This window comes from Triplophysa rosa, linkage group LG24 (assembly GCF_024868665.1).
Source record: "Triplophysa rosa linkage group LG24, Trosa_1v2, whole genome shotgun sequence".
Taxonomy (NCBI): domain Eukaryota; kingdom Metazoa; phylum Chordata; class Actinopteri; order Cypriniformes; family Nemacheilidae; genus Triplophysa; species Triplophysa rosa.
The window spans coordinates 8,555,866-8,577,238 of record NC_079913.1 but is presented as its reverse complement, the minus strand read 5'-3'; the positions used below and the strand labels follow the sequence as shown (position 1 = coordinate 8,577,238).

The following is a 21,373-nucleotide window of genomic DNA, read 5'->3' as shown; positions in this document are numbered from 1 at the left end:
CGCATCTAGGCCGTGTTCATATTGAAATAAAGATCCGCCTCAAACGCACCTGCAGGAGATTTGTCACACAGCAATCTTTGTTCTCATTCGAAAAAAAGAACATGACAGCTCCTGACAGGCCCATTTTGCCGCATATGACCGTATATTAAGGGAAGTCTGTGCTTATTTACTTTGAAGAGTACCTACTTATACGGTTCTAATATTCTGAGTGAGATGGTGCCAGAGGAAGTTTAAGGAGGCTGTTTCCTTCTTTAAATACTCTTTGATACACCTAAACCAAGGTCATGAACAGAGCCTTAAAGGCCAAGATGCCCCGTTTCTGATCAAGACCCAACTTTAAATAAAGACTTGTTTTCTGAATAAGAAGCTCTTGAGCTGAAAGAATTAAAATAAGGAAAAGTCTGAATTTATAGCAATGTTTTTGTTGCCTGAGATGGTTACCTTGTGAGCATCTGCCAAATGCATAAATGTAAATCTAATACTAAATGAATCTACATGACACGTTATTTATTCACACAGAAAAAGTAAAACCCGAAAGTGTATCTATAAACTGTATAAATGGTCTAGATTCCTTGCATCTTAGAAAGTACTGCTGTGTACCGGTCACTAGCCCAGCAAATGTTTTGTTTACTTTTTGTTTCAGTGGGAGAGTAGAGTGCTGCTTTATTTGATGTTGCATAATTCTTTGGAAAAGATTATTGATAAATATATTTACAAATCATTTTAATTAAATAAATAACATCTTTCATCAAAGATAATCAAAACCCATTAGACTTCCCAATAACTGAAAAAGAACTTGAAGGCAAAATCAAAAACCTTAAAGCAAAAAAAGCATCTGGACCTGATGGGATTTTAAATGAAATGATAAAACATACAAACAGTCTATTCCAAAAGGCAATTTTAAAACTTTTTAATGTGATTATGAGTGTAGGTCACTTCCCTGACATCTGGAATCAAGGCTTGATAACACCAATCTTTAAAAACGGTGATAAATTCGACCCGAACAACTATAGAGGCATTTGTGTGAGTAGTAACCTGGGAAAGCTATTCTGTAGTTTAATAAACGCTCGACTCTTAGACTTCATCACCACACACAATGTCCTGAGCAGAAGTCAGATAGGATTTTTACCAAACACCCGCACAACCGACCATATCTACACTCTACATACTCTTAATTGAAAAACACGTTAACCAAGATAAAGGTCAAATATATGCATGCTTTATAGACTTTAAAAAAGCTTTTGACTCAATTTGGCACCAAGGACTTTTTTACAAACTGAAAGTGGCATAGGTGGTAAAACTTATGACCTTATTAAATCAATGTACACCGAGAGTAAATGCGGTATAAAAATCAGCACAAAAATGTACTAGATATCTTTATCAGGAGCGTGGAGTGAGACAGGGATGCGGTTTAAGCCCAACATTGTTTAATATTTACATCAATGAACTGGCAACCATCCTAGAGCGATCTGAAGCCCCCGGTCTCACTCTACATGACTCACAAATCAAATGTCTTCTGTATGCAGATGATCTGGTTCAAAAGAACCTGGACCTGCTACAATACTGTCAGACCTGGGCCCTGACAGTCAACCTCAGTAAAACTAAAATTATCACCTTCAGAAAAGATCCAGATCCCACAGATATCCCCAGATATCACAACACACATTTACATTAGGCACAAACCCCATAACACACACATCACACTACAATTACCAGGGTTTAAAAATCACATCCACAGGAAACTTTAATCCTACAGTGAATGAACTGAGAAAGCACCATCAAACGTCAATGTCCTATAGAAATCCCAATTAGAATTTGGCTGAAAATATTAGAATCAGTAATTTAACCGATTGCTCTCTATGGCAGTGAAGTGTGGGGTCTGCTGACAAATCCAAATCAAGATTTTACTAAATGTGACCCTGGACGACAAAACCAGTCTTAAGGGTCAATTTTTCGAAATTGAGATTTTTACATCATCTGAAAGCTGAAGAAATAAGCTTTCTATAGATATATGGTTTGTTAGGATAGGACACTATCTGGCGGAACAACAACGGTTTACAAAGCTGGAATCTGAGGGTGCTAAAAAAGCAAAATATTGAGAAAATCGCCTTTGAAGTTGCTCATCTGAGGCACTGTAGCAGGCCATCCACTCACAAAAAGAAAGTTTTTATACATTTACGGTAGGAAATTTATAAAATGTCTTCATGGAACATGATCTTTACTTAATATCCTAATGATTTTTGGTAAAAAGAAAAATCTGTAATTTTTACCCCTACAATGTATTTTTGGCGATTACTAAAAATGTTCCCGTGCTACTTAAGACTGGTTTTGTTGTCCAGGGTCACAAATGGGAAAAACATCCAATTGAGAGCCTGCATACAGAATTCTTCTAAAAATCTCTTACAATGCATGCAGGGCAGAATTAGGCAAATATCCACTGATCATAAAGATAAAAAAAGGCAATCAAATTCTGGAAACTCATATCATTCTAAAGCCCTGAAACACCACGAGATGAGCAAAGAAATGAATCCTCTCTGTCAGCTGGCCCAGAGCTTCAGTCTGATGCTCTCAACCACAACAATACTGACAAAATCAGACTCAACCAAATTACAACACAAATGAAACAAAACTATATCACTCATTGGGAAACCCAAACAAAACAACAAAGTAAAATGCAATGTTATTTGGCCCTTAAAAGAGAATACAGTACGGCAGACTATCTGTACACAGTGACAGATAAAAAACTAAGAGCCACGTTGACAAGATACAAACTCAGTGGACATAAACTCACTATAGAGACGGTCAGACACAGACAAACATGGCTGCCACAGGACCAGAGACTGTGTCCACACTGTGATCTCAACAACACTGAGACGGAACTCCACTTCCTAACAGAATGCACAAAATACACGGATATACGGACAATGTTTTATGGAAAAATCAAGTCCGTACACCAGACGTTTGAAAGTCTGTTAAACGATGAGAAACTGCCGTGTCTGTTAGGAGAACACAAGGACTGCTGTGTGTTAGCTGCACAATATGTGTCTGCCTGTCACAACACAAGAGAAAACAATCAATCTGCGCTGACCTGATGTTTCCAACATATGTTCATGACATTATATTATTATATCCCTTTATTCTGCTACTCACATGTATATTTTGCTTTTGTAAATCTTTGTTTAAACTATACTCCATTTCTGTTTTTATATATTTACATATATTATAAACCACTTTAAGTGCACTACATACATAAACACTTTATTGTATTTTATTTTATAACTCTAATTATCTTTCTTTTCGTTTGTTACATATTTGCACTATTTGTACGCAGCCTCGTATTGCCACTGCAAATGCTTTGGCAATACGAATGTACATTTTGTCATGCCAATAACGCACCCTTAAATTGAAATTGAAATTGAGAGAGAGAGAGAGTCTGAGAAAGTCGCTAGATTTGTGCAAGTGTTAGTCAGGAATGTTTTGTTTTCTGGCTGGGAGGACAAAAGGTTACAGCATTTTCTCTCACTCCGCTCTCCCTCAACTACATTAATTATTAATCTGTCAGAGCTCTTAAACCATTCTCTCTCTCTGTCTCTGTCTCTGTCTCTGTCTCTCTCTCTCTCTCTCTCTCTCTCTCTCTCTCTCTCTCTCTCTCTCTCTCTCTCTCTCTCTCTCTCTCTCTCACGCACACACAGCTTTAGCCAGATGTGTTTGTGAGTCACGGTGTCAAATCCACCATGTTAACACACTCACCCAGTTCTCTTTAGCACAGGTCAGTAGAATGAGGTCACTTCCTCCCTTGGCAAGTACTATAAGTGTTAGTGTGTGTGAGAGAGAGAGAGAATACTAATAAGTAAAAACATGTGTTCTACCCCATCATCACCCCTGGACTAAGCTTCTGGAGTTTAAATTGACATGGTTGAATAATTCAACATATTTGATTTCAGACCAAATCCAGATTAAACCGAACCGGATTGTGCAGCCAAATCTCCACACCGCCTCTGTCCTCCCATGGGACAGACTCTCTGTCTATGCATCTGCTTTTGTGTTCCACGAACAGAGCAGTCAACTTTAACAGGGTCCTCATCTAGGGATAGATGGTGCGAACAAAACACTTTAGTCACGGGTGTCTATTCTCGACTTTAACTACAGGTTTTGTGTCTTTTACAGTGTTGATCGTGCTAGATAAGTCATCGCTGTTACTTCTAGTTCATTTTCTGAATACGGATGCCGTTTTTTGGGTGTTTTATCATGACAGGCTGTCTTGGATTGTGTGCGGTCTCACACAATGGAGGTTTCTCTCAAACGTTGAGGAAATTATTGTGTGTGTGTGTGTGTGTGTGTGTTTGCGTGCGTGTGTGTGTGCTTTGTTTGGTGCCTGAAAATGGGAGATTAAAGGAAGACAAGCAGGGAAGAGAGTTAGACAGAGAGATATCTGTGTGCACTATCAGGTCTGTTTCTCTTTGCTGCTTCAGGGACCGGAGTCTCTTATCATTTTAAATCGCGTCTGGCTAATTAAAGAACCCATTTGCTCCTAAGCGGCTGCTTGCCGGATCTCTTCATTTTATTGACAGGCTTGCTTTAATATTGCTTTTGTCTTTATTTTGCAGACATAATTGCACATTTCTTGTTGTTTGAAAACCCTTCTTAAAGGGGTCATATGGCGGAAGTACGTGTTTTTCTGTGTCTTTGGTGTGTTATAAATTGCCCATGCATTTATTAGACACGTAAAATTGCACAAATTAAAGTGTGGGAACAAAAGATGCATTCTATCTAAAAGCGAATGCTCACCCAGACCTGCCTGAAACGCCTCGTGTAACCACACCCCGGCGAATCTACGTAACTTCGTAACATGATTTGACTAAGACCGCCCAAATCTACACGTAGTTAAGGTGGGCGTAATTGTAAATCTCATTGTATCGCCTGTCAGTACAATTGCTTTGGAACCTGATGTTCCGAATATGGTAAGAGGCGTTACATTTCCGTGAAATGCTTGCAGTATTTGACCAATCACTACGCACTGGTGAACTGGCCAATCATAGCACACCTCGCTTTTCAGAGCGATGAGCTTTGTAAAAAAATCTGCGCGTTTCAGAGAGGCGGGGCAAAGAGGAGATACAAACATGCACGGTATGTGGAAAATACAACATTTTTTAAATGTTAAATGGTGTATACACATTGCGTTACATCTAAAACAAACAATAATATTCGTTTTAGCCGTGCAATATGACTCCTTTAACACGCACACACAGTTAGGAGAATCAGTGTTAATTCTGGCAGTAGAGGGCACTGTTGAGTTATTGTAAGTTTATCATGTTCAATAATGTTCATTGATACATAGGTCATATTTACATGTATGCATTTGCCAGATGCTTTTGTCCAAACCGAGTTGCAGTGCCTTCAACCTTTACTTTTTTAATCTGTATGTATGATTCCTGATATAAGTTTTAATCTGTTCTGTATGTTTGATTCCTGGGCTTTGAACCTACAACCTACAAACTGTTTTTCTTTTACTTTTCAAATTTTCGCTAGATTTGTTTGTTTGCTAGCAGGGCTGTTTGCTCAGATAAGTGTTTGGGTATTGAATCTAAGGTAATGGGTTTCAGCAACTCCATAATCTGAAATATTAGTCGTAACTCATGTTGTGCTGCACTGTTTGTGCTACAGACATGAATAATGATTTTAATAGTTGAGGAGAGGTTTGCCATCACTTTCCAAGCCTTGGACTGGCTATTTATGCCTGGAAAATGATAAATTGAGCTATTACATTTCATTAAGTATATGTATATTGATGAAGGTCAACATGTTATAAAGACCAGGGCCGTGTTTCCCGAAACCTTCTTATCGCTACGTCGTTCTTAAGTTATACCTTATGCTGTACCTTATCGTTAATATGTGTTTCCCGAAACGTTCTTAGTTAAGTATACCTTCTGTAAGTCATACGTTCTGAAGGTTGGTCTGGAGTGCTCTCAACTATACCTTATCACTGTTGACAGCTCACTTCGCTAGTGGCCACTGTGAAAAAAGTCCATACAAATAAAATTCTATTGTTAAATACACCAGTATTTTGACATGAAGACATGATGATTGTTAGCTTTTTAATTATATTATCTAAAGGTGCATCAGCTGGCAAACCAAAGAATTTAGAGTATATTTAAAGAGAAAGATTGTGGTAGGAAGTTGCGATACAGCGAATATTTTTGCTACATCAAATACGGCGCCATCCGCGGAGCAATTAAGTGTATGTGCATTTAATCAGTGAAAACCTGCTACAATTTATGCTGCAGGTATAATTATAGAAAATAAAATTTGACCTGCCACGGCAGCAAATTCACCAGATTTTAGATCTTGTTGGTCTAACTCAAGACAAACTCAACGGATCAGCCCCTGAATTCAGGTGTTTTTCCTGCTATAGCTGTTGATTATATATCTCACATAAAGCAGTCCCTGTATAGAGTGAATAATTGATTGTCGAGTGATCGATATCCTTTAATTCAGCACCACCGCCATGGACAGCACCTGTTAACGTGGCACGTAGGAAAGTAACCTCCTAAGGTATAGTTCGGGAAACACACATAGAAAAGGTATACCTCGTCGCTGTCAGGCGGAATCCTCGCATCTCCAAAACCATTATTTTTCAGGAAATTAAAAAAACTGCATATTTTGAGTTATTAAACATTGTATCGTTAAAGTTGGTATTATACCTTATATTGCTATCATATACTGTTCATATCATATACTGTAGCAACATTAACACAACTTCTCCCCAAAACCATGTTTAATCGGAGATACAAGGTTTATAACTTGGGAGCAGGGAGATACGAGATTACGCTGTCATTGATTAGAATGGTACGGACACAGACGTCGTTGCTGCCAGCAGTGTTCATCAAAGTCTGCGGTCGCGTTGAGCCTTTTGACAAGAGATGAGGCTTTAAGAGCTAATGAAAGCTAATGATTGTGGTTACATACATCTTCCTAAACTCTATTTTAAACGTTAGAGCTATGAGTGATGCAATACCAAAATAAAACGTTAAACAGGCTGTCTAATATAGGCGGAAATTAATCTGCACGCAAATAAAGTCGGCGGTCGCGTTGAGCCTCTTGACAAGAGAAAAGGCTTCAATCGTTAACCAAAGCTAACATCTGTGGTTACATACATCTTCCTAAACTCTATTTTAAAGGTTTAAGAACTATAAGTGATGTAATACAAAAAACGATGAGCTGACTAGGCTGTCTAATAGGCGGAAATTAGCCGAATCTGCTCGCAAACTTACCTTCGTGGCTCACGGGCTTCCTTCTGCACCGAAGCATTACAGCTATCGATTTTTAACAAAACAGACATACTCAAATGTATCTAACCTAACTATTTTCACTCGTTATTGTCTAAAAAACTTTCAATCAGGAGACGTAATGCCGAGAAGCTCCCGCGGAGTGAAGAAGAGGTGGAGTTACGAGACTTCTCTGACAGTTGAAGTGTCCAATGGAGTTAAGAGATTTGCTCTCAAGCTATTTTCAACACTTTAGATTGGTTAATAATTTGTAAAAATAACAGACCCACATGGGGACTGACCAATAGCATCGATTTGTGAAAAAATATGAAATTGACCAAATTTGGACATAGGAGGTTTCCGCCCGACAGCTACGACCTGTAGTTAAGATATACCTTTAGAGTCTTCGTAGCATGCTAAGAAACAACGTTATCGGGAAACGCAGCCCTGAATATTATACATTTAGTCAATTAGCAGACGCCTTTATCCAAAGCGACTTACAGAGAGTTCAGGGAGCAATAAGCGATATGTCATACAGGAGCAATAATACAATAGGTGCTAATACAAAGTTACTAGTTTCAACAAACGCTAGATCCCACTACCTGTTGAGAGAAAGAGAGAGGGTTAGTGTTTATTTTTCATTTTGCTGTCAAGTATTCACAGAAGAGATGGGTTTTAAGTAGTTTTTTGAATGTTGTGAGAGATGTGGTTGACTGGACTGAGTTAGGAAGAATGTTCCACCAGGAAGGAGTTGTGAAGGAGAATGAGCGGGAAAGCGATTTACTGCCCTTATGAGAATGCAATACAAGACGCCGCTGGTTTGCTGAATGCAGGGTTCTTGATGGGGTGTAGGAGTGTAGGAGGGTGTGAAAGTATGCTGGTGCAGATCCAGTGATAGTCATGTAGGCAAGCATTAGTGACTTGAATCTGATACGGCTTCAACCGGTAGCCAGTGGAGAGAGATGAAAAGGGGTGTCACATGAGCGAGCCCTTTTGGGCTGTTGGAAGACTAGGTGTGCTGCTGCGTTCTGAACCAGCTGGAGTGGTTTGATAGCCTTTCCCGAAAGACCAGCAAGGAGAGCATTGCAGTAGTCCAACCTTGAGATTGCCAGGGCCTGGACATGGAGTTGTGCCGCATGCTCAGTGAGATAGGGTCTAACCTTTCGAATGTTGACTAAGGCATATCGGCATGACCGCATTGTCTTTTCAATGTGATCATTGAAGGACAGATGTTCATCAAATATGACTCCGAGGTTCCTGGCTGTTTTGGAAGGTAACATGGCGGTGGACTCTTTTGACTTGGACTAGTTAGCAACCATCTAGAAAACCTTAGCAAATGCACAGTAACTTCTGGATCACCATGGCAACCCACAAAGACCTCCATAGCAACTCACAAAGACCTCCTTAGCAATTGCGTAGGACATTGTCTAGGGTGATGTAGTTTGTATACTTTTGTTTGCTCTTTTAAATTGTTACAATTAGCACAGGCGTTAGATCTGTCATCACATAACTATATGATGACAACACGAGTGATTTGCTAATGCATCCAGATTTCACCTTCAAGTGCTGTAATTTGTCTCTTTAACCATCTGTGATTGATCGGCGTAATCGCTAAGTATCTGCACCATTAATGCAGCGGAGCTGTTTAAAATGCTAGTGTCTTTCACCTTGTTATCTGCAAAAAGACCCATCAGGAGCTTGGGGTGTCCTTGCAATGCATGATTAGACATGTTATTTAGGACGGCAGGTGATTGACAGTCAGTTGTCACGGTTATGTGACACTTTGTGTTTTGATTGCGGCTGATTGATAGTTAATGTCTTTATTCTGATGTTATAGTAACAAGCTGACTTTCTGTGACCTTCTGACAGAACCATGAGAAGGAGACGGCCCTGCATTGTGCCGCTCAGTACGGCCACTCCGAGGTGGTCCGCGTATTGCTACAGGAGCTGACGGACCCCAGCATGAGGAACAGCCGAGGGGAGACGCCGCTGGACCTCGCCGCCCTGTACGGCCGCCTGCAAGTAGTCCGCATGCTGCTGAGCGCCCACCCCAACCTCATGAGCTGCAACACACGCAAACACACGCCTCTCCACCTGGCTGCGAGAAATGGCCATCACTCTACCGTCCGGGTGCTGCTGGAGGCCAGGATGGACGTAAACACGCAGGTGCGTACATGTTGGTTGCCATATCCTCTCTGACAGAGAGAGAGAGAGAGAGAGAGAGAGAGAGAGAGAGAGAGAGTGAATGGTTTAAGAGCTCTGATGGATGAATAATTAATGTAGTTGAGGGAGAGCGGAATAGTGGAACACTGTTCTCAGTGCAGGGTTTTCTCGGACTACCCCGTGTGTTGATAGGGGAGGCTACTTAGTGATACAGATTTGTACCTACAATTGACCTGAATCTGATTAAATTTCCCTCTGGGGACCCTCTTCAACTATAAAAACGATTTATAAATAAAAGATTGTGCATTTTAAAAACGCCAAAGGCATTACAATAGGTCTTTAAAAGTGTTTAGTTTTACTACAGAAATTGAAACTCAATTCGCAAGGGAGGTTCTACATAGCTGTGTGGAAATGATCATTATCTTATATGAAATCAATTAATAGAGTTTAATAATATGTATATGCATGTGTATGTGAATTGCTCAATGGTATATATATACACCTCCCTTATGGAAGGCAGTGCCTAATGCAGTGGTTCTCAAACTTTTTCGTTGTAAGGCCCCCTTTGTGTTAAGTGCATCGCTTTGCGGCCCCCCATATAAAGACGTATAATCTTAAACTTAGAATTTTAATTAAACCAAAAACATTCAGTTATACAATGCTGGAACCTCAATTATTTTGGTTGGTGGTGTCATTTTTCTGATGTTTGATCGAATAAAATCTATGGTAAATTTCTATATTTCATAAAATGCCACAAAATCTGTGGCCCCCTGGATTTATTTTGGGGCCCCCCAGGGGGCCACGGCCCCCAGTTTGAGAACCACTGGCCTAATGAATTACTGATGACATAGTCATACTCTTTGTGTGTTTGTGTTATATGGAATGTCTTTACTTTGTGTGTCAATGTGTGGACACAAAAATCTTCTGTGATGTTCATTTTTTACTGCATCAAATCAAATGTGTGTCTGTGTGAGAGAGTGTTCAGGGAAAGCTTTGATCTCTGAATCCATGGATTCCCCAACCTCTCTCTTTTTCTCTCTTTCTCTCTCTATCTCTGTCTGTGCTGTGACAGTATATTTCAATACAGTTGTGCTGTATTTTACTGGTGGATCTCATGATTCTTCACACAAGAATGAAGTACCTTAAAAACCTCTCAAACCTCTTTGCACATTTTTACAGTTTAGCTGAAGCAGATCAAATGTTTTAGTGGGGGAGGACACTCATGCATATATTACAGCATACCCTCAGCAACCATCCACTGCTTTGATTATTATTCAGAAGCGGTCTGTACTACAGAATAATAGTGTTCTTAAAGGAATAATTCACCTTAATTTACTCACCCTCATGCAATCCTAGGGGCTTAAAAGTAATCCATCCGACTCCAGGGGGTTAATGAATGTCTTTTAAAGTGAAATGATAGATTTGTGAAAAAATATATATTTTCATAAATATTTTTTAATATTTTAGCAATATTTTTATTCATATTTTGGTGGAATATTCCTTTAAATACAGTTAATGTGTTGTCATTGTGTCAAATGCTCAGTTTATTTTGTTTAGTTCTATTCTATTCTAAACTGTTGTACACCTATATTTTTATTTTTGTTCATTAATATAATATGTATTTATGTATGACACTGTGTTGTATTTGTGTATTGACACTTTGGCAATATAGAACTGTCATGCCTGTAAAGAACTTTAAAATTTTCATTGAAAACTAAGAGAGAGAGAGAGAGAGAGAGAGAGATAGGAAGGCAATGTGCGCGCTACCTGAATTCCTGGAAACCGAGTGAGAGTGAATCGATTTCCTACTTCTGGTGACATCAATGGGTAATCGCCATGGGAAACCGGACAGGAAGTGGTCCCCATTGAGAGGAGAGGGGCCAACTTCCTGTCCTGTTGTGGGCGTGCTCACCGCTCACTTCGAACCCTGTGTAGAAATTTGGACAAAACGCAACCATATGCACCGTAAACGATACAGTTTCATTCAGATGTCTAATTTGACCTCGGAACTCTGAAACCGTGGTTTCTGGATTAGACGGTAGTCTGGACTGGAGTTTAACAATGACTCTCATATCAAGGTCTGTTTTGAGGGGGCATGTTTTCTCTGAGTAAGTAACAGTTAGGATGTAATCTCTCTTTTTGTGTATATCGTCTTATAAAGGTTGAAGGCGTTATTTCTACGATTTTTTTCCGTATCCACACTAACGACTGGTCTTCTTATGGCTCTGTTTGCGTTTTGCTCTTTTTAAACATAGGGGGCGTTTCATAGGATGTATTCAGCAAGACACATTTTTGTCAGATTTTAAATAAAGATTACAAACATTTTTTTGGCATTGACTTGCATGGATGAATTTTTCACCACAAAACTAGTAATGTGCATTTAGAAAGTAAATAGCGTTTTTTTTTCATGTGGACTGTGGACAAACAATCTATGTGGATCCTCTCTGGACGGTCTGTGTTGTCCAGGAGCCCATTAATGCCACGGCATCCATTTTCAGATTAACAAGTGTGCCAACAGTTGTGCATTAAACTTGCACAGAGGTCATTTTGGCCAACCTCCAGACTCCCTGTCAGAAAGTAAATGCTTTTTTCTTACAGAAATATGACATGTGCAGTATTAGGTGTGAAGTGTAGGCAGTACAGTAAGTCCCCACTGTTGTTGTTTAATGTGAACAGCATCATCATACATATCCACAGGAGGGACTCAGATAGACATAGGCAGAACTGCCGTGTGTATGGACGCTTCATCAGATGAATCGGGTATCATGCAGGGTCTCCTGGTGGCCTATTAAAATGAGCGAGCTTTCACCGGGCGAGAAGCTCTCTCACAATCTCTCTCTCTTCACGTTCGGTTTGCCTGTTCTCCACACTTGCCAGGCACTCCCATCAGTCAGCCTCGTAAATTCACAGCGCCATTGCTGTTAATTGTAGAACATCGAATAAATGTTTCCAGAGCTAAATTGGGTGTAGTTAAACACTTCACAGTTGAGATTGATATAAAGTACTCCGCCTGTCGCCCCAGTAGATGACTTTAAATTACTGATAGACAATAAAGACGTCATTTAATATATCTTCCATTTTGGTGTTTAGGGGAGGGAGAGTGACTTCTTGTTTTTCTCTTACACACAGACGGAGAAAGGCAGTGCGCTTCATGAAGCCGCTCTTTTTGGAAAGATGGATGTAGTTCAGCTTCTGCTTGACTCAGGTATGTCCTTCATACAGTAGGTGTTTGTGTGTGTGTGATGCATTGGAGAGGGTTATTTATATCTTGCACGTGTGTTTAAACTCTATGTGTGACCTGTGACTTAACACAACATCCTTGTCAGTGCCAGCTGTGGAACAGGAAGTCGAGATTTAGGAACTTACTGTTGTAAGGAAAGGGCGTTGTGTCTTTACTGTTTGAAAGTTTTGGGAAAAATGTTTGGTTTCCTCTTTTATATATATATATATATTTTAGGGTTAATATGGGTAGAATCGAGTACATATTTTGCTGTTGTCATCATCACATCATCTCTTTTGCTCTCTTAGGGATTGATGCCAACATTAGAGATTGCCAAGGCAGAACTGCTTTAGAAATACTACAAGAGCACCCATCTCAGAAATCACTGCAGATTGCTTCTCTCATACAAGGTAACGTTGTCCAAACTCCAGGCTAAAACTTTTCTAAAGCCCAAAACAATGGAGAACACAATCATACTTGCATGCGCATGCGCAGGCTGTTGATGGAGCGTGTTCCAGGTCAAGATCAGAAGGCGGATGCTTACAGATTGATAAAAGTTCATTTCAGGAAGTTTGTGTTAGATGGAGAACAATGGTCATTTATTGTGTGTGTTCTCTCTGGTGTAGTTTGGCCAAAAAACTCACAATGCTGTGTTTGTACAGGTATATTTGAAAAAACTTTTTTAAACATCTAAACCATGAACTTGTATAGTTCACAAATACGTTTTTTTAGACCGAATTTACGGTTTGTTGGCTGTTTGATGTTTACCACATAGTTATACTCGCTATTACGACTTTCCACTATTGCAACATCTTAGATGATTGTAAAATCTCGTCATCAACTGGTCTGACTCATTCTTCCCAAATATCATATAGGACAAAGTTTTTCATACATGTTAGCAAAAGGTGGTCCTGTGGGATCCATTGTTCAGTGCTTTAAAAACACTCCCTCATAAAAGAATATGATGTGGTTATCTGGTTTTATAATGAAATTCTTTGTAGCTCACTTGTTGTTTCCATCCAGTGTAGTCCAGGGTAGTGAGTATGTAATCTTGAGATCTCAGGACTACCCCAAAAGAGCTTCGTTTGACATATCTGAAGCTTAAATCACTCTAGTGTCTCTTTTATTCTACAGGACAGTCAACATTAAAGTTATCCCTGTCCCTTTGTGGTCATATTCAGAATTCCAGAAAGCCCCAGTGTGGAAGATTTCAGTCTGCAGTGGTTTTATAATCTACAGTCTTTGATAGATGCTGTTGTTTTTTCACGGTTATCATGTGGCTTGTGTAGCCTTTACTATAGCTGTATGGGGCTACAATTACAGCCGCCACAGATATTTTGGTGCTCTCCAACGTAAAGTGCATGCTTTGAAAAGAGAGAAGAGTGGAAGAGTGAAAGAATTAGTAGACGACAGAAACAAACAAACAGAATAAACGCTATATAAATATAAGAAAGCTAGATCTGAGCAGAAGCTGAGATGAAGACAAATATTAAACCCTTGGAAGGTCGAGACCAGGATTTTGGGATCACGTGGGTATTTCATTTCCTGCATCCATACCTGCTTTCATTCAGGTCCTGTATCTGATCAAGCGCACTGCTGTTACAGCTGTGATGCACATGATTATATTTTTGTGTTCTCCTACTTGAATTGTACTGTTTCCAGCTCTGTGTTTGGTGGTGCGTTACTCTGTTTGAACTGTTTTGTTTCTCTCTTTCCGTTTAGATTATATGATGTCAGATTATGACAAAGGAAATTTTCATGAAGAGCTAATACATCAGCGTCCAGTACCAATACCCCGCACGTCTATATCCTCTCCTGTGCCATCGCCATCCCTGAGACATAAAAGTATGATTTTATTTGTGTGTCTGTGCACAACCAAAGTGTTGTTAACAAATCAAAGGTCATACAATTATTTGTATACAACAAAATTTCACTGCATAGTGTGACACCGTGTGGTGAAGTTTTAGTATTACAACACATCGTTTGCCTTTTTGTTTTGTAATAGTTTAATCTAGCGTTTGTATAAACCTATTTCTCAAGTTCTTAACTTAAAGGTGTAGTAAAAAAAATGAAAATTCTCTTATCATTTACTCACCCTCATATTATACCTGTATGACTTTCTTTCTTCTGCAGAGATTATTTTGAAGAATGTTGGTAACCGAACAATGGCGGTACCCATTTACTTCTATTGTATGGACACAAAACCAATGCATTGGTTATCAACGTTCTTCAAAATATCCTCTTTTGTGTTCTGCACAGGTTTGAAATGACAAGAGGATGAGTAAATGATGACAGAATTTTCATTTTATGGCTGAACTATCCCTTTAAACTTTATTGAGCTATTATTTACAGAACAGGAACACAACTATTTCTCAACCAGGAGGCATCAACAAACTTTTAAAGATGCCCCAGGATGACATAAAATATGACAAAACATGCATTAAAATAAGCTAAAACAACAAAAAATGAAGATACAATATTTCTTAGTGGTTGTTTAGTGTACCAGCCCAAAGTGCAGTCAACAGCGCCTCTAGTGGTCCGTTGTCACATTGCAGTGTGGTCTCATTCCCTTTGTGGTCTGAATTTCGGCTGGAAATGCGTCTTTCATTCCAGCTGTTGGAACATTTAATAATGATCACAGGTCACACCCTCGAGTCTGACAGACACAAAACAACTGTTAACACCTCAGCATGAGATGGAGCTGCTTGCAACAAAACAAGCATGCAAATATTGAAAAACAAAAGAGAGAAAGTAGTATAAATATGAAAACAGTGTGTAAAAACATTTATATTAAAGCTTTAGGGGATTTTGATGCCTTGGGTGATACTACACACTTGCATACACAACCATTTCTTCTACGTTTTACCATAAATAATCATCTATTTGTATTCAGCATCTGCATCTCTCTCTCTCTCTCTCTGTCTCTCTCTCTCTCTCTCTCTCTTTCTGTCTCTCTCTCTGTCTCTCTCTCTCTCTCTCTCGTCTCTCTCTCTCTCTCTCTCTCTCTCTCTCTCTCTCTCTCTCTCTCTCTCTCTCTCTCTCTCTCTCTCTCTCTCTCTCTCTCTCTCTCTCTCGTAGATGATGCAGTAACAGGAGAATTGTCCAAGTTGCTGAATGAAATAAAAAGCTGCCGTGACAAGGATTGCTCCTTTGAGGAGCTGTGTCAAACTATATCTTCTCACTCTCAATCCATGGAGAGTTTCAGCAGCGGACGACTGTCTGACGAAGAAAGGAACGGCACGCTCACTCGAATTAACAAGGTGTGTTTGGAAAATATAAATAATATAACTTTTCTTTGGTTGTCCTCAGAACAGTTTTGATTTGGAACTGGTTTTCTTTCATTTTGTATTTTAGACAATAAAATCAACTTCATAAATGTCAAGAGTTCTTAATAAGTTTAGTCTTTTACTGTTGATGCAGTTCTTCAGTGTCACCAGTAGAGGGCAGAGCCATACACATAATACAGTGCTAAGTAGCTCATCAGTTTATATAATCTCATAATACATATTTATAGCTTTAAAACAGTTCCAGATTTAATCACTGACGTTATTAAACACAAACAAAATCCAGTTTTTAATATGACTACATCACATTGCGGTGCGAACTGGGTTTAATCTTATGTAAGTGAGAGATGAATGAGCTTTATACACCAGTATTTAGCCAGCTTGAAGAGATTTTACAGAATGTCGGTTGGATCTATTTTCACCGCTCATTTGTTTGTGTGTATGTCATGCGGTGGCCACTGGATCACGGTCTTACTCCACTACATTCAGCATTTGTTTGATCGATTTAATCGAACCTGTTTGTGTCAGGTGAATCAATCACAAGTCTGCAGAGTCCAGATAAACAAACATGACACGCATCAACACAAACACTTTACGAGTCGGTGGGTTCAGTAGCGGTCACATGCAGTTAACTTTAGGTCAAGTCAAATGTGGATCAAGGGTTGAAGTTACTTTCAACTTGTATTCAAGGGAGCGAGAGATAAAGAGAAGGAGAGATGCAATGGCAGACACTTTATGTTGTCTATGTTGACATGGGCTGATGTGAATTATTGTGTTGAAGTTTGTGTAATGTGTGTGCTGCTCATTAAAGGGGTCATATGGCACGAATACATGTTTTTCTGTGTCTTTGGTGTGTTATAAGTTGCCCATGCATGTATTAGACACGTAAAATTGCGTCTATCTACGTCAAATCTACGTCAGTTGGTGGTATGATTTGACTAAGACCGCCCAAATGTATACACAAGTAAGGTGGGCGTACCTGTCAGTACAATTGCTTTGGAACCTGATGTTCCAAATATGGTAAGAGGCGTTACATTTCCCTCACACGCTTGCAGTGTTCGACCAATCACTACGCACTGGTGAACTGGCCAATCATAGCACACCTCGCTTTTCAGAGCGATGAGCTTTGTAAAAAATCTGCGCGTTTCAGAGAGGCGGGGCAAAGAGGAGATACAAACATGCACGGTATGTGGAAAATACAGTGTTTTTGAACCTTAAATCGTGTATACACATTGCATTACATCTAAAACAATCGATAATATTCGTTTTAGCCGTGTCATATGACCCCTTTAAACAATTGTTTGTGTTTTTCCATCTGGCTATAGCGGCCCACTCCTCCGTTGCCCCCGGCGATGGAAGAAGAGGAAAAGAGCTGTGGTCCATCAGGCCTGTGGGAGGCGCTCACTCCCTGCAACGGCTGCAGAAACCTGGGCTTTTCTCAGGTACACACATACCTCACATGCTTCCGTTCAATCTGTTTTGAGAACCTACTACGGGTTTTACATTTCTCGGCCCATTTATGTTTGCAAGATGGTGTTCAATGTGAATTTAAGACTTTAGAGATCTGGTCACAAAATGGAAAAAAGCAGTACGTGTAGAAAAGGCTAAATGCACACTGCACCAAACATACATTCTTCTTTCCAAGTTTTTTGGAAACTGTGACCTGATTTTGTCTTTGACGGTCATAAATGATTTTTAACTGGTTCAGAAATGATTTATTCTGATATTTAGATTTATTCTCATGACTGAATGCAAGATTATTCAGATATGTTTTTGGAAGTCAACGCAAACTGCTGTGCGAACAAAGTCCTTCGAAGGCTTCCTGGTTCTCTAAAATCCTTTAGTTTTGATCATACTTAAAAGTATGAATGAAGAAATTTGAATAAATAGTGATTTTATAGTAGTGTTATAAATATTCTGCCATTTTTTTAAGCGTTTATGTGGGATGACATATTTGATGCAGATCTCTGTTTATATGCAGAGGAATTTGGTCATGCCGTCCCGACACCCACAATCCCAAAAGTCTTCGACTTGGGTCTTATGTGTGTCATTATGTCTTGATGAGGAAGAGGGATCCCCTTCCCTCACACAGGAAGTCTAATTATCCCACAGGAACTGTAATCATGTCACACGCTGATCCGCCCACCTGCAACATGTGAGGAGACCTCCGGCTACCATGGAAACAGGGATGTTCAAGTGAAGATGTCAGCAGGCTGGGGGAGGGTGAAATCCAGCGCGGGGAAGGAGTTGGGTTTCCTTGAGCCGAGATTGATACTCCTGCACCCGCAAACAAATCCTTTACTCCATCACTGGCTCTCCTCCACAGGGACAGACACGCACACTGTTTCCGAGGGGTTCTCGTAGTTGCTAGGAGACACCAAATTCATAAAATGCAAGGCGTGGGATATCCACCCACTTCCCGATTGACAGATTTGAGTCTCTATCTAAACAGGTGCGTCACAGCACTGCGCAATAACATCCAGAGAAACCAGAGAGGATCTGGGCATCTGCTGCCAAAGCTTCTGCTCTTCCATTCATGCTGTTTCTCATTCCTCTGCCTCTTTTTCATTTTAAAACGTCTTGTTCTCACCATCTTTTCTTGTTACATCACATATTTGCGAACGTGAAATCCGTGCCTGCGCATTTGTTTGTTTCTTTTGTTTGCACAGTTTTTCCCACATTGCTGCAGCAAACACACTTTTAATCTTTGTGCCAAAAACGTCTTGTGATTTCAGATCAGCGTGAGCGCTTTCATCCTCAACGTCTGTTTTGCGATGTTTTTCTCTGCAGATGAAATTACTGTTTACAAACAAACATTTGACAGTGACACTTTTGGGTTCTGGCAGCCCTGGTGATGTGAGGATCAAACACCCTGTTTCAAGAAGAGTCTTGGAGAGTTGGGTAGATTTCTGTCATTATTGGTACATGAGGACAAACTTAGGATTTAACACTAATGTTCCCACTCAGCTTTTCTTCTAATAAGACCTGATTGCTCTCTGTAGATGGTGTCTGCATCGCAAACAGCTTATGATTTTATTAGCAAAAACACAAGATCATTGATAATCTAACAAGACAAATGGGACCCAAGCTCTTATGCTGGGGTTTATCAAATCCTGCAGTTATGACAAAATTTGTTTGAATTTATTTTCAATGTTGATTTCAAGGTAGCTTGTACTAATATGTGGCCTCTGTGTCCGGTTAAACTCATGTATAAGTGTGTATTGCAGCATTAATTAATACAGTATTTTTTGGGACGTTTGAGGGTGTGTATTCAACATGTTGTTGCACTTTCAACAAAACCAAATGCTGAAATGCGAGCTTGTCTGTTTTAAAGAAAAGAGAAACATATTTTTCTTCAATGTGTAAGCCATTCACACCAGTCTTTTTGAATTACTTATAAATGACTGCGTTTCATAGGTCGTGTTTGATTTATTTGGTTGGTCTTTTCCAATTTGGTGATTTTCTATTGTTATAAAAGCCACTAATTACGTTGTAAATTCTCTGGAAATAGCTTTTTATGTGTGTATGGCTGTTTGTCTGTTCTAATTGAGCTGAATGTCTCTTTTCCTCTCATCGACTGCCCAGACTGTGTGATTTAGAAGCCGAGCAGGGCCGGTGTTCATTCTGAAAACACTACTGAAATAAGAATCCCAAACGACAGCCTTTGTTTTATGAGCCCATTTAGAGCCAAATCCAGGAGATGGAGTTTAGGAAGGGCAAACTGCATATAAATTTCACTTAACTACCTTATTAATGGATGATTTATACAAATATGGACTTGTTTTAGGCAATTCTACTAATAAACGTGTCATTTACCACTAAGCAAGCATATTGATGTCCCAACATGCATGGGTTTGTGCAGTTGTTCTCTTCAAATCATTTACATAAAACATTAAAATTGCATAAACATGTTCTGCTTGTAGCTTCTACAGTGAGGATATTGACTTCATATTATCAATGCTTAATGTTCAGATTATACATAAAGATGCTGTTGTATTAATGACTAGCTTTTGTATGTAAAAGAAAAGCCTTGACATTTAAAACCAGCAGGCTCTCCAGAGCGACTGCGGTAAACATTTCTACCTCATTTTTGTTTTAATCTTCATCTTTGTGCATCCGTGACCGTGACTCACATTGAGAATTTCTTAACCCAGGCCGTGGCTTCATCCACCACAGGGTTTCATTTCCCTCCTTTCCTTTTTAACGCTGAGAGATAATTAGGCCATCAAATGAATGTGAACTTCTTGCAGACTGTGATGTCAGTTAGTCCCGCATGAGGAAGTTCTCAGGAGAATAGTTATGTCATGTTTGTCCTCTCCATCTCAAAATGCCTCCAGTCTCCCCACTGGCCCTTATGGAGTGTCTTCTCCGAGTGTGTGTGGTTGACTATTGCGATTTCTTTTTTTTCTGTACTGCGTGTTTATTCTCATTCCTCGTGAAAATGAAGCATAGTTTTACTATAGTAAAAGTGTAGTAATCGTGCTTTTTGGTGAATTGATTACCATATGTATAACCACAGTTTTATTTCTATTTGCCAAAAATAGAGAAATTAAACTATTAGAAAAAAATTCAATGCGAAAATTAACCATGGTTCTACAAATAAACCCGTTTTTTTCTAATAGTTTAATTTCTCTATTTTTGGCAAATAGAAAGACACTAAGAAAGTACGAAAAGAGGAGCTGCACTGTACTTTTTATATTATAGTGGACAAACTACTATTAGTGCATGAAACTTTCATTTATTGTTATAAGCTTATGTGGCAAGACATTCTTGCACAAAAATTGAAAACAAAATCACAAAAGGCCTTCTTGTTCTTTTGACTGTCTAATGTGTGAATTAAGTAACACAATGTTCTGCACTGTTTGCTTCTCCTACAACAAAATATATTTTAATAAGACAACAACGGGTAAAAGAAACTGTTTAACAACTAGAAAATGTTCTACTTTCCTTCGCCATTAAGTATGTCAGCAAGTTAAAACTGTACCCTTGCTTATAAGCACTCACACTTTATTCACGCTTTATTCCTTAAATCCACTTTAGTCCTCTCAGCTCTTGCTCAGTGCATGCTTGAAGTTTGACCTGCAAATTTGATAGTCAGCTAACGTTACACCGTGTGCTTTAGCAGCAACTCTCACGCCAAATCCCAGAGTTTCACGTGCTTAGGAAAAGTGTATAACAGTTTTTCAAAGCTCTCTCAGCTCTGAAGGGTCGTGTCGGGAGCAGGTGCTAAATCTCCTGAGATATTTAATGAGAGAGGGAATTTCCAGCGATTAGGTATTTTATAACAGCTCCAAGTCATTTCATGGCCATGAAAGTCATTTCAAAAGAATTTTGTTGTAGATCACAGAAAATGAGAGCCTTTTGCTTGCGCTCTTTTTGTGCTCTCAAACGAACTACTACATATCATTGCTTGTGTTGTTTATCTGTAGTTTCGTCATTTC

The 21,373-nt window shown here is 39.3% G+C and overlaps 1 protein-coding gene across 6 annotated transcripts in view; it reads left to right on the top strand.

Moving 5' to 3' along the window:
* Positions 1-21,373, top strand: part of anks1b (ankyrin repeat and sterile alpha motif domain containing 1B) — a 164,681-nt gene that overhangs the window by 38,908 nt on the left and 104,400 nt on the right. For 5 of the 6 annotated variants that reach the window (XM_057324674.1, XM_057324673.1, XM_057324671.1 and 2 more), the window contains exons 4-9: positions 9,135-9,431; positions 12,558-12,633; positions 12,957-13,058; positions 14,371-14,493; positions 15,727-15,908; positions 17,258-17,374. In XM_057324674.1, coding sequence (XP_057180657.1) covers positions 9,135-9,431; positions 12,558-12,633; positions 12,957-13,058; positions 14,371-14,493; positions 15,727-15,908; positions 17,258-17,374 — 897 coding nt within the window. Of the gene's footprint in view, positions 1-9,134; positions 9,432-11,428; positions 11,537-12,557; positions 12,634-12,956; positions 13,059-14,370; positions 14,494-15,726; positions 15,909-17,257; positions 17,375-21,373 lie in introns of those variants that run through there. The other variant, XM_057324675.1, reaches the window with a different exon arrangement.